A 14,708-nucleotide genomic window follows, 5' to 3' on the forward strand; every position below is an offset into this window, starting at 1 on the left:
AATCTTCCATACTGATTTCTAGCTAGTAGACTTAGTCCTATGGCTAGTGATGGAGTACTAATTTTACAAAGCCACATATTAAATCATCTCAACAGATTTAGATGGATTTCCTGCTCCTTTTAACAACAGATATTGGTGGAATCACAATTTTTATTTAGCACATAAGGGAGCAACAGTTAGGATCAGCGGCTGATTTCTAAATAAAGCTCAGTAGTTTGCTTTTGTCTGAGAGATTGCATGGGCTCATCACAAAACACATGCAGATGGTAACTTTTGATTACCACATCTACAAAGGCCCTTGTGCAATAACCACTATCCGATATTTGAAAGAAGAATTCATTATCCTGACAAACTCCTCATGGGACTATTACAAACTTTCAGAGTTATCAAAACACAAAGAGTGGCATCTCTTTCTTAGTCTTTTATCTGCACGTTGAAATATTTGCTTATCTAAACAGACCAAGAGAGAAGACACATAAAAGGAACAATAGGTTCATTTCTCATTACAGGGAACAGGTGTGGGCAGCCTTACCTGATCTGTCCTCGCACCAGGGGTCTGTTTTTTGTCCTGTTCATATTTGAGTCAAAGGGAACCTCAAAGAACTGTATAAAAGAAAAGGAAGGATTGAAAGGATGCTGGAGACCATACCAAGCGTAGAATGTACTGTCTGTTTTTACAGGTGCTTTAATCTTGATTTTTGAAGGTTCAGAATAACAATTAAAATGGCAAACTCCCTTTTACATTAGTTTTGATAGTCTACATTAATAATTTTGGCTTCTCCTTAAAAAGAAAACTACCTGGAAGACAAATATATTTTTAATGAGTCCATAAAAGTTAATCATTTGAAGTAAAGCCCAACTTCAATTTCTGCTCTTGATAAGTTACATATACACACATGTATATAAAAGAAACAGCCCCCTCCTCTGCCCCCAGTTGTACATTACGCAAACAGTCCTTGCAAATACGGTGTTTCTGGTTTTGCAAGATGAATGCTATAAATATTTTCAAGATCATCCAACTTCTGAGAACCCATGACCCACTCAAAAATCAATCAACTCTGGCAAACGCTACTGCAACTACATGTAGCATCTAGTGGTATGATAAATGGTAAAAGAAGAAGCCATATGGAATTATTTAGTGTGACAACCCAACATGACTTTAAACACTGCCTATGTGAAAAGTAAAGAGTGCTATCATGCTATGAACTCCAGTGGGGTTTTATTGGATAATGTTTTAAGAATTTTATTAAAGCCAAACCCAGTTTACCATATAGCAAGACCCTATAAAGCTATTTAGATTTCAATAAGCTAATGACATAAAACAACCAGGGTCATTTTTCAGTGGTTCACCAATACACCAGTGCTTACTGGACACCAACCTCTATCTGTAGAATGAACACTTGGGGCAAAATACAAGTTATATGAGACATAAATATATGGAAAAAGTAATGATGTAATGAAATGTATGATTCTGAACAAAGCCTGAATGATTGAATACTATTGCCTGCAGCTAGATGCTCGACATTTGATGGGCTGGACTGTGCTATTTTTTAGCCAGTGTACCTTATTTATCCACCTTGAGTAAAATGAACAAACATCCTAATTTTGACAATGCCACATTACTGGCCTGGCTACTGTGCCAAAGGCAAGCTGCTATCCCCATTACAAAATCAAAAAACTCATGTGCGATCTGCGCAGAAGGCTAGTATATGTCAAAAAATGGTTCGGACATCACAACCCTCAAACCATTTTGAGACTTTAGTTTCTCACTTTTGCAAAATTATAGATTATAATTAATAAAAATCACATATATAGTGCTGTTAATTTACAAGGCATAATCATTTATGTCACAGTAGCGACCCACAATGAGAGTCTTGTGCTAGGAGCTGTAAAAGACTACGTCTTCACTAGAAACACTGCAGCTGAGTCCGCTGTAGTGCTTCAGTGTAGACACTCACTACAGCAATGTGAGGGGTTCTCTGTTGCTGTAAAAACAACAAGGAGTCCTTGTGGCACCTTAGAAACTAACACATTTATTTTGGCATAAGCTTTTGTGGGCTAAAACCCACTTCATCAGATGGATGGACTGGAAAATACAGAAGAGAGGTATAAATACAAAGCACATGAAAAGATGGCAGTTGCCTTACGAAGTGGGGGGTCAGTGCTAACGAGCCAATTCAATTAAGGTGGACACAGGCTAGTCTAAGCGGTTGACAAGAAGAGGTGAAAATCACTTCAGGATAGGTTGTAGAAGGACAATCCCTCATTCTCACAGACCTTGGGAGACAGGCCAGTCCTCGCTTACAGACAGCCCCCCAACCTGAAGCAAATACTCACCAGCAACTACACACCACAAAACAAAAACACTAACCCAGGAACCAAACCCTGCAACAAACGCCGGTGCCAACTCTGTCTGCATATCTATTCAAGGGACACCATCATAGGACCTAACCACATCAGCCACACCATCAGGGCTCGTTCACCTGCACATCTACCAATGTGATATATGCCATCATGTGCCAGCAATGCCCCCGTCATGTACATTGGCCAAATCAGACAGTCTCTACACAAAAGAATAAATGGACACAAATCTGACATCAAGAATTATAACATTCAAAAACAAGTAGGAGAACACTTCAATCTTCCTGGACACTCAATAACAGACCTAAAAATGGCAATTCTTCAACAAAAAAACTTCAGAAACAGACTCCAATGAGAAACTGCAGAACTGGAATTAATTTGCAAACTGGACACCATCAAATTTGGTCTGAATAAAGACTGGGAGTGGATGGGTCACTACAAAAACTAATTTTCCCCTGCTAATACTCACACCTTCTTGTTAACTGTTTGAAATGGGCCACCTTTATTACATTGGCTTCATTAGCACTACAAAAGTGATTTTCACCCCTTCTTGTCAACTGTTGAGAACAGCCCACTTCCACCTTCACTGAATTGGCTTGTTAGCACTGACTCTCCACTTGGTAAGGGAACTCCCATCTTTTCATATCCTGTGTATTTATACTTCTCTACTGTATTTTCCACTCCATGCATCTGATGAAGTGGGTTTTAGCCCACAAAAGCTTATGCCCAAATAAATTTGTTAGTCTCTAAGGTGCCACAAGGACTCTTCATTGTTTTTGCTGATACAGACTAACATGGCTACCACTCTGAAATCTGTTGATGTAGTTAATCTACCTCCCCGAGAGACAGTAGCTAGGTTGATGGAAGAATTCTTCTGTCGACCTAGTGCTGTCTACACTGGAAGTTAGATTGGCTTAACTATGTCACTCGGGGGTTCGATTTTTCACACCCCTGAGTGACATAGTGGGTTCAACCTAATGTTTTAGTTAAAGCCTGGCCAACGATACTTGCCCTGTCCTAAATGGTTTACAAAGGATCTGGAACATAACAAATACAAGAGATGTTGAGAGGAAGGGAAGAGGGGCTTGCTTGGAGAAAGATCCGAAGAACAGAAAATATGGTTTGAGAGACAGACTGTTCCAGGCAATAGAAAGTAACACCGTGGAAGCCACAAAGTCAAAAATGAAAGATGATGCTGAAGCAGGGAATGAAGTGAAAGGAAAGGGATGAGTACAGGAAGCAAGAGGAGTATAGGGAGAAATGGGAGCAGAGAGGTATGTAGGAGCAAAATTACATGGGGCCTTATAGGTGAGAAGCAGAAGCAGCAGCATGGATTTTATATGGTAAGAGAGGGATTCAAGGAGGGACTGATATAGTTCATGTAGTGGATGAAAAGATGACTTTGGCACTAGCATCTTGGAGATTGGAGGTGGAGAGTTAGAAGTCAGAAAGGAGAAGGGTACAGCCATCTCGGCAAGTGATGAGCAGATGCAAAGAAACATTTTAGCAGTGAAGGCAGTTTATATAATACAGATCCATACACAAGAACTAAAACAATTTGTACTTATCACTTGTAGGACTTAATCTCATATTGTACGTTAAATTCTTCTCCACTGGAAGCTTTGAAAGACTCCCATCTCGCTCGTTACATTATATATTGTAATAGCACTGGCCAGTTCCATCATGGAACAAGTTAAAGAGATTATTCCATTATAAATCCCTGTTTTATGTGGCCTCAATCCTGAAAAAATAAAATCTGGAATGAAATGTAGCACAAGTGGTCTTTGACCCTGAATGAATCTTTTCCATCACATAAAAAAAAAAACAACAACCAACCCTGCAGCTGTAGAGTATTAGTATTATAGGCAGAGCTGGTAGCGACACCTATAGTTGCTTAACACTTTCCATTATAAGACCCTGTTTTAAACTGCTTATAAATTTGGCAAACTTTACACATTCAGGCTGAAATTTTCCATGCTAGCATCTGCCTGAGGCTGGATTTTTCTAGAAAGCTGCAACCATTTCCAAGAATGAAGAAAAATAAGTTTTGGGGATTTTTTTTTTGCTCATGTTAAAATGTTCTACAACTGCTCAACTGAGACGCTCTAGTGCCTCTATACTTTGAGCAAGAACTTGAAATTTGGCAAAGGGGTCGCTCTCGTGTCAGGGACATGTGTTTTGCCATGGCTGTGAAAGTCTTCTAAAGTTTAGCCAAGTAGCAAGCTTCTAAAAATTGCAGTTTGCACATGCCCAGGAGAGGTTTTCCTGCCGTTGCTCTGCCTGTTGCAGCTGCGGCACCAGATAGCAGAACTGAGGCCTGGTCTGCACTACAATTTTAGGTCGAATTTAGCAGCGTTACCTCGATTTAAGCCTGGACCCGTCCACACGATGAAGACTTTTTTTCAATTTAAAGGGCTCTTTAAATCGATTTCTTTACTCCACCTCTGACGAGGGGATTAGCGCTGAAATCGGCCTTGCCGGGTTGAATTTGGGGTAGTGTGGACGCAATTCGATGGTATTGGCCTCCGGGAGCTATCCCAGAGTGCTCCATTGTGACCACTTTGGACAGCGCTCTCAACTCAGATGCACTGGCCAGGTAGACAGGAAGAGGCCCGCGAACTTTTGAATCTCATTTCCTGTTTGGCCAGAGTGGCAAGGTGCAGGTGAGTGCAGATCTCATCAGATCTCATCAGCAGTGGTGACTATGATGGAGTCCCAGGATCGCAAAAGAGCTCCAGCATGGACTGAATGGGAGGTATGGGATCTGCTCGCCATATGGGGAGATTAATCCATGCTAGCTGAACTCCGTTCCAGTAAACAAAATGCCAAAACATTAGAAAAAGTCTCAAAGGGCATGAAGGACAGAGGCCATAACAGGGATGCACAACAGTGCCGCGTGAAAATTAAGGAGCTAAGGCAAGCCTACGTAAAAACCAGAGAGGCAAACGGCCGCTCCGGATCACAGCCTTGAACATGCCGCTTCTACGATGAGCTGCATGCCATGCTACGGGGTGCAGCCACCACTACCTCAACCCTGTGCTTTGACTCTGTCAATGGAGAATCATGCAACAGGGATGCGAGTTTTTGGGACGAGGAAGATGATTATGAAGAGATTGAAGATAGATCACAGCAAGGAAGTGGAGAAACTGGTTTCCCCAACAGCCAAGATACGTTTTTCAACCTGGACCTGGAGCCAGTAACCACCGAACCCACCCAAGGCATGCTCCCTGACCCTGAAGGCGGAGAAGGGACCTCTGGTGAGTGTACCTTTGTAAATATTACACATGGTTTAAAAGCAATCATGTTTAATGATTAATTTGCCCTGGCATTCATGGACAGTACAGATACTGGAAAAGTCTGTTAATGTGTACGGGGATGGAGCGGAAATCCTACAGCAGGGGTCGGCAACCTTTAAGCCGTAGTGTGCCGAGTCTTCATTTATTCACTCTGATTTAAGGTATTGCGTGCCAGTAATACATTTTAATGTTTTTAGAAGGTCTTTTTCTATACGTCTATAATATACAACTAAACTATTGTTGTATGTAAAGTAAACAAGGTTTTTTAAATAAATGTTTAAGAAGCTTCATTTAAAATTAAATTAAAATGCAGAGCCCCCCGGACCGGTGGCCAGGACCTGGGCAGTGTGAGTGCCACTGAAAATCAGCTCACGTGCCACCTTCGGCACGTGTGCCATAGGTTGCCTACCCCCGTTCTACAGGGATATCTCCATAAAGCTCTCCTGGATGTACTCCCAAAGCCTTTGCAAAAGGTTTCTGGGGAGGGCGGCCTTATTCCATCCGCCATGGTAGGACACTTTACCACGCCAGGCCAGTAGCACGTAGTCGGGAATCATTGCATAACAAAGCATGGCAGCGTATGGTCCCAGTGTTTGCTGGCATTCAAACAACATCCGTTCTTTATCTCGCTGTGTTATCCTCAAGAGAGTGATATCATTCATGGTCACCTGGTTGAAATAGGGTGCTTTTATAAAGGGGACATTCAGAGGTGACCGTTCCTGCTTGGCTGTTTGGCTGTGGCTGAACAGAAATGTTCCCCGCTGTTAGCCACGCGGGGGGTGGGGTGAAGTACGAGTGATCTCTCACACCAAACCAGCAGGCCCTCAATACAAGAGGCAAAATGCGACCTTGTAACAAAAGCATATGTGCTGTGTAATGTGAACAGCAAGGTTTAACGTGAGAGTGTGTACCCATTTTTCTCTAAAATGTGTCTTTTTAACCACTCTCCCTTTTCCTCCACAAGCTACAAATGTTTCTCCTTCGCAGAAGCTAGTGAAGATTAGAAGGCGAAAAAAACGCACTTAGGATGAAATGTTCTCTGAGCTCCTGCTGTCCTCCCACACTGACAGAGCACAGCATAATGTGTGGAGGCAGACAATGTCAGAGTGCAGGAAAGCACAATATGAACGCGAGGAAAGGTGGCGGGCTGAAGAGAGTAAGTGGCGGGCTGAAGATGATAGGTGGCGTCAGCTTGCTGACAGAAGGCAAGAGTCGATGCTCAGGCTGCTGGAAGATCAAACTTATATGCTCCAGCGTATGGTTGAGCTGCAGGAAAGGCAGCAGGAGCAGAGACCACCGCTACAGCCCCGTGTAACCAAAAGCCTCCTCCCCAAGTGCCATTGCCTCCTCACCCAGACCCCCAAGAACGTGGTGGGGGGCCTCCGGCCACCCAGCCACTCCACCCCAGAGGATTGCCCAAGCAACAGAAGGCTGGCCTTCAATAAGTTTTAAAGTTTTTAAGTTTTAAAGTGCAGTGTGGCCTTGTCCTTCCCTCCTCCCCAACCCCACCCGGTGCTTCCCTCCTCCTCCACCCCTCCCAGGATACCTTGGCAGTTATCCCCTTATTTGTGTGATGAATTAATAAAGAATGCATGAATGTGAAGCAACAATGACTTTATTGCCTCTGCAAGCGGTGATCGAAGGGGGGAGGGGAGGGTGGCTAGCTTACAGGGAAGTAGAGTGAACCAAGGGGGGTGGGGATCATTCATAAATGATCTGGAGAAAGGGGTAAACAGTGAGGTGGCAAAGTTTGCAGATGACACTAAACTACTCAAGATAGTTAAGACCAAAGCAGATTGTGAAGAACTTCAAAAAGATCTCACAAAACTAAGTGATTGGGCAACAAAATGGCAAATGAAATTTAATGTGGATAAATGTAAAGTAATGCACATTGGAAAAAATAACCCCAACTATACATACAACATGATGGGGGCTAATTTAGCTACAACGAGTCAGGAAAAAGATCTTGGAGTTATCGTGGATAGTTCTCTGAAGATGTCCACGCAGTGTGCAGAGGCGGTCAAAAAAGCAAACAGGATGTTAGGAATCATTAAAAAGGGGATAGAGAATAAGACTGAGAATATATTATTGCCCTTATATAAATCCATGGTACGCCCACATCTCGAATACTGTGTACAGATGTGGTCTCCTCACCTCAAAAAAGATATTCTAGCACTAGAAAAGGTTCAGAAAAGAGCAACTAAAATGATTAGGGGTTTAGAGAGGGTCCCATATGAGGAAAGATTAAAGAGGCTAGGACTCTTCAGTTTGGAAAAGAGGAGACTAAGGGGGGACATGATAGAGGTATATAAAATCATGAGTGATGTTGAGAAAGTGGATAAGGAAAAGTTATTTACTTATTCCCATAATACAAGAACTAGGGGTCACCAAATGAAATTAATAGGCAGCAGGTTTAAAACAAATAAAAGGAAGTTCTTCTTCACGCAGCGCACAGTCAACTTGTGGAACTCCTTACCTGAGGAGGTTGTGAAGGCTAGGACTATAACAATGTTTAAAAGGGGACTGGATAAATTCATGGTGGCTAAGTCCATAAATGGCTATTAGCCAGGATGGGTAAGAATGGTGTCCCTAGCCTCTGTTCGTCAGAGGATGGAGATGGATGGCAGGAGAGAGATCACTTGATCATTGCCTGTTAGGTTCACTCCCTCAGGGGCACCTGGCATTGGCCACTGTCGGTAGACAGATACTGGGCTAGATGGACCTTTGGTCTGACCCGGTACGGCCGTTCTTATGTTCTTATGTTAAACAGAACTTTCAAACTGTAGTCTGGCCAGTCATTAAACTGGTTTTCAAAGCCTCTCTGATGCGCACCACGCCTTCCTGTACTCTTCTAACCGCCATGGTGTCTGGCTGCACGTAATCAGCGGCCAGGCGATTTGCCTCAACCTCCCATCCTGCTATAAATGTCTCTCCCTTACTCTCAGAGATATTGTGGAGCACACAGCAAGCAGTAATAACAATGGGAATATTGGTTTCGCTGAGGTCTATCCAAGTCAGTAAACTGCGCCAGCGAGCTTTTAAACATCCAAATGCACATTCTACCACCATTCTGCACTTGCTCAGCCTATAGCTGAACAGCTCCTGACTACTGTCCAGGCTGCCTGTGTATGGCTTCATGAGCCATGACATTAAGGGGTAGGCTGAGTCCCCAAGGATAACTATAGGCATTTCAACATCCCCAACGGTTATTTTCTGGTCTGGGAAGAAAGTCCCTTCTTGCAGCTTTTGAAACAGACCAGAGTTCCTGAAGATGCGAGCGTCATGTACCTTTCCCGGCCATCCCATGTTGATGTTGGTGAAACGTCCCTTGTGATCCACCAGTGCTTGCAGCTGCATTGAAAAGTACCCCTTTCGGTTTATGTACTCGCTGACTTGGTGGTCCGGTGCCAAGATAGGGATATGGGTTCCATCTATCGCCCCACCACAGTTAGGGAATCCCATTGCAGCAAAGCCATCCACTATGACCTGCACATTTCCCAGAGTCACTACCCTTGATATCAGCAGATCTTTGATTGCGTGGGCTACTTGGATCACAGCAGCCCCCACAGTAGATTTGCCCACTCCAAATTGATGCCTGACAGCTGTCTGGCATTGCAAGCTTCCACAGGGCTATCGCCACTCGCTTCTCAACTGTGAGGGCTGCTCTCATCTTGGTATTCTGGCGCTTCAGGGCAAGGGAAAGCAAGTCACAAAGTTCCATGAAAGTGCCCTTACGCATGCAAAAGTTTTGCAGCCACTGGGAATCGTCCCAGACCTGCAACACTATGCGGTCCCACCAGTCTGTGCTTGTTTCCCGGGCCCAGAATCGGCGTTCCACAGCATGAACCTGCCCCATTAACACCACGATGTACACACTGCTGGGGCCCATACTTTCCGAGAAGTCTATGTCCATGTCTATGTCCTCATCACTCTCGTCACTGTGCTGCCATCGCCTCTTCGCCTGGTTTTGCTTTGTCAGGTTCTGGTCTGCATATACTCCAGGATAACGTGCGTGGTGTTTACAGTGCTCATAATTGCTGCAGTGATCTAAGCGGGCTCCATGATCCCAGTGCTATGGCGTCTGGGCTGAAAAAAGGCGCAAAACGATTGTCTGCTCTGACGGAGGGAGGGGCGACTGACGACATGGCTTACAGGGAATTAAAGTCCACAAAGGGGGTGGCTTTGCATCAAGGAGAAACACAAACAACTGTCACAGAGAATGGCCCCCTCAAGGATCGAACTCAAAACCCTGGGTTTAGCAGGCCGTTGATTTCATGGTGGGAGGGAGGGAGGAAGCAAATTAATACAAAACAAATCCGGTCTATTTCTTGTTTTGATCCATTCCATCTATCTTTTACATCTTTAGGGTGGCAGCAGACGGTGCAGTTCGACTGCTAGCCATCATCATCTCCTGGGTGCTCGGCAGAAGATGCTGCATTATGACTGGTAGCCATCATCATCTCCTGGGTGCTCGGCAGAAGATAGGATTGACCTGGCTGAGTCACTCCCATGTCTGCCCAGGCGCCCCTGATTGACCTCACCGAGCACCCAGGAATACGATGATGACGGCTACCAGTCGTAACACACTGTCTGCTGCCAAAAGGCAATGAGCTGCTGCTGTGTAGCAATGCAGTCCCACATCTGCCAGCACCCAGGAGACATACGGTGATGGTGAGCTGAACGGGCTCCATGCTTGCCGTGGTATGGCGTCTGCACAGGTAACCCAGGAAAAAAGACGCGAAACAATTGTCTGCTGTTGCTTTCAAGGAGGAAGTGTGTGTGGGGGGTCTGACGACATGTACCCAGAATCACCCGCGACACAGTTTTTGCGCCATCAGGTATTGGGATCTCAACCCAGAATTCCAATGGGCAGCAGAGACTGAGGGAACTGTGGGACAGCTACCCACAGTGCAATGCTCCGGAAGTCGACACTAGCCTCGGTACTGTGGACACAGTCCGCCGACTTAATGCATTTAGAGCATTTTTTGTGGGGGGACACACAATCAACTGTATAAAAACGATTTTTGAAAAACCAACTTCTATAAATTCGACCTAATTTCATAGTGTAGACATACCCTGAGAGCAGGAACACAGTTTCTCCCATGCTTTCTATGTTCGTCCTGCTGGTGCTGCCAGTGAGGAACAGGAACAGGAGTCAAACTGACTTGAATGCAGGCGGGCTAGGAGCAGTGTTGGGAGAGCAGGAGATGGGAAGGAAGGATGAGAATCAGGCAGTGGAAGCAGACATGGACAGGAGCCAAGAGGAAGCAGGGATAGAAACAGAGGTGGACAGGGACCAAGGAGTCTATAACCAATAGATCACACTACCCCTCAAGAAACTGGAATAGGAACCAAGATTCTTGAGTCTCTACATTCTTCTGTTGTCAGCAAATAGCTATGAAATCCACTGGAAAAGAGGGTCTCTCTCATCTCCACTCTTATGGCTGGTCCACACAGAAATTAACAGCTTACTACTATTACTATTAACTCAAGGGGTAGATCTAACCCTGCTGATGACCCAACTGAGAGCGAACATGGTTCCACAGGATGGATTTCTGGTTTTGTCCATTTGCTTTTTAAAAAACTTAATAAACTACATTACAAAACAAAACAACTATGTTAAAAGAACATTAAGATTGCAAAGTCAAATACAAATGTTATGCAGAATTAAGGTTGCCTATAGAACCTTAATGTGGTCCCCTTGTGCATATGCATTATGATGATGTCTTTAATTACATGATCACATCCTGTTTATTCCACAGGATTCTTTACTTCCTTCAGTGCACACGATGGACCGGGCCCTGGGAACAAATCAGAGTTGTGTAGTTAATGAGTGTTGTCTGTAGTACCTGCGCTTCATTGATTCCAGAAGCTGGAAGGTATGAAGTGAATGAGGCAGGTGATTGCAGGAAGAACAATGATGATCTTGTTGAAGTCAGTTGAATGCCACCCTGGATGACTAGATTCTATCCTTACTTCTGCTACACTTAAACCAAACAGATGCCACTAATTGAATGTCTCATTTTCTGGGACTCTGAGGTCTGATTTGCAGAAAACTGCTGATGGTTCACAAGTACAACTGAGGTCAATGGGAGCGGTGTTTTCAACATATAAAGTTCTATAAAAATACTGATAAGGAACTGATGTACAGTTTAACTAATGTGCTAGGTGATGTACAGAGAAATAGGAAACAGACTATAAGCACTCCACATATTTTAGGCAGATTATTTAAAACTATGGTTTGTGCTTTGTGAGTTATAGTTTTATCACTTAACTGCTCTCCCCCTCCAAAAAAACAAAAGGCAGCAAAGAATTACAAATGTTCAGAAAAGGAAAAATGCTCCGTTTGTATTTGAAACTAATGATTGCTTCTGACAGCTCAGCATATTGCTAATGGTTTGTTTCACAGTTACATTTCAGACACAATTACATTTAATGAAGGAAAAATATCATTTGACACCCGAGTGGTAAAGCAGGAAGGCAAATTACATAATCTCAAGTCTTTTTCTTGAAAACATCTTTGGCTGTGCTCAAATAGGCTTTGTCAAGAAACTTCTACAAAACTTTGCTATATTTATAGTTGTAAGTCTGACTTCAGTATATTTACTCCTGATTTACACTGATGTACTGATCAAGAGAATCGGGCCTGTAAATATTTAAAATTGGCCAAATGTAACCACTCTGCAATAGATGGAATAAAAATAGTAGCGAGGTTTTAACAGAACTGTGTCTGGAAAAACATAGAAATTATTGTAAAACAAAGGACAGTTAGACATTTGACATTTAATCTGTTAAAAGAAATGAAACACATTACACCTACTGTAATTATTATATGAAATATTTCCATATCTTTAATATAGTAGTTAACCACCTGAATGTAATATATATTTCAAACAGGGCATCTCCTTGCTCATTTAAGTAACTAGTTAAGAACAGGCTATTGTAATGCAGACATGCAAGGTGACAGAATGAAGTTGCTGTGGGACTCTTGCCTCAGGACTGCCTCACTTTTTTCTTATTTTAATCACAATCTGAATATTTTATTAATGTCATTTTTGTGTGTGGATTACATATTTGATTGAAAAAAACTATATTTATTAGAAAAACCCTTTTATACATCTCACACCAGATCTTTACTGAGATAGCTGCAATTACATGTCAGCAAGATGCCATTTATCAAACTTTTCACATTATGTTCCCAGATGTTCAGCAAAATTATCTTGCCACTTGAAATTATTTCCCCCGGTATTCAAGAAAAATGAAAAAAAAATGTATCTGAAATATCGTTCCACAGGAATGAAGGGGGAACTCAAACATATTATCTTATTACAGGCCTGCACAGTTCTGCCCATTTTAGCAAACAGTAAATTCAGTAAGATGAATCCTGGATAAATAAATATTTTAGCAGCTCTCAAGAGGCTTTTTCCTCAGGAAGTCGGAATGCGTCACTTCATCTGGCCAAGGCAGAATATTATCTTCCCTGCATTTTTGGCAAGTGAACCATCAAAAGGATAGCCACAGGGTTAAATCTACAGCACCTGAATACCCCAAGTGTCATAACTTGGCAATGGTTTTTCAGAGCCTAACCTAAATTTTAATCAGCACACATAAACATTTAAAACATGATGTTGAAAAAAGTCACACTAACCAGAACATTGTGGTTTATTTCTGTGTCAGAAACATCATTCTGTCTGTATAGTTCTCATCTAGTCAACATACAATAATTATATTCTGTGTTCCTAACAAGTGTTAGATCAACTGTCATGTTATATTTGCAACCATGTGTTTCTTATCAGGTTCCCTCATTTTTTTTTTCATTTTTATGTTTGTAGAAATGTAATTTAAAGATTGTTTAAAAATTTCAACCGATATCTTGGAAGTACAAGCTTAGGTATAAGAACAGAGTTTGCTTACACCAAAAGTAACTCCCTCTCCTTTATTATTCTTACATTTTATGCATTTGGGATTGTGGCATCATTTCTTAGAACAATACTGTCAATACTGGATGATACTCCTTCCAGAAGCAGCTAGCAAAACACCTAATAACTGGGCAGGGAGCTGTAAGGGAAAAGATAGTATTGTCCCTCTTTGAAAATATTTTATCTCTACTTTAAAGATGCATTTAGCCTGTACTAATCACCTCTCTCAATAATCAACACACAGAGATTGACAGAGCCAGAAGGGTATCCGGAAGTCACCTACTACAGGACAGGCCCAACAAAGAAAGTAACATGGTGTAGGTGACCACTAGCCGTCACCTACAGCCCCCAACTAAAACCTCTCCAGCACATCATCAAGGATCTACAACCTATCCTGAAGGACGATTCCTCACTCTCACAGACCTTGGGAGACAGGCCAGTCCTCTCTTACAGACAGCCCCCCAACCTGAAGCAAAAACTCACCGGCAACTACACACCACATAACAAAAACACTGCCCCAAGAACCAAACCCTGCAACAAACCCCGGTGCCAACTCTTTCTGCATATCTATTCAAAGGACACCATCATAGGACCTAACCACATCAGCCACACATCTACCAATGTGATATATGCCATCATGTGCCAGCAATGCCCCCCTGCCATGTACATTGGCCAAATCAGACAGTCTCTACACAAAAGAATAAATGGACACAAATCTGACATCAAGAATTATAACATTCAAAAACAAGTAGGAGAAAACTTCAATCTTCCTGGACACTCAATAACAGACTTAAAAATGGCAATTCTTCAACAAAAAAACCTTCAGAAACAGACTCCAATGAGAAACTGCAGAACTGGAATTAATTTGCAAACTGGACACCATCAAATTAGGCCTGAATAAAGACTGGGAGTGGGTCACTACAAAAACTACTTTCCCCCTGCTGATACTCACACCTTCTTGTCAACTGTTTGAAATGGGCCACCTTGATTACACTGAACTCATTAGCACTACAAAAGTGATTTTCCTCACTTCTTGTCAACTGTTGAGAATAGCCCACTTCCACCTTCATTGAATTGGCTTGTTAGCACTGACTCCCCACTTGGTAAGGCAACTTCCATCTTTTCATGTGCA

The 14,708-nt window shown here is 42.7% G+C and overlaps 1 protein-coding gene across 4 annotated transcripts in view; it reads right to left on the bottom strand.

Annotated features, from left to right (window-relative positions):
- LOC123346291 (protoheme IX farnesyltransferase, mitochondrial) overlaps positions 1-14,708 on the bottom strand; it is a 186,763-nt gene that overhangs the window by 46,445 nt on the left and 125,610 nt on the right. For all 4 annotated transcript variants that reach the window (XM_044983625.1, XM_044983626.1, XM_044983623.1 and 1 more), the window contains one exon: positions 533-603. In XM_044983625.1, the coding sequence (XP_044839560.1) occupies positions 533-603 (71 nt within the window). The remainder of the gene's footprint in view (positions 1-532; positions 604-14,708) is intronic.

Source organism: Mauremys mutica, chromosome 12 (assembly GCF_020497125.1).
Source record: "Mauremys mutica isolate MM-2020 ecotype Southern chromosome 12, ASM2049712v1, whole genome shotgun sequence".
NCBI classification, from domain to species: Eukaryota; Metazoa; Chordata; order Testudines; family Geoemydidae; genus Mauremys; species Mauremys mutica.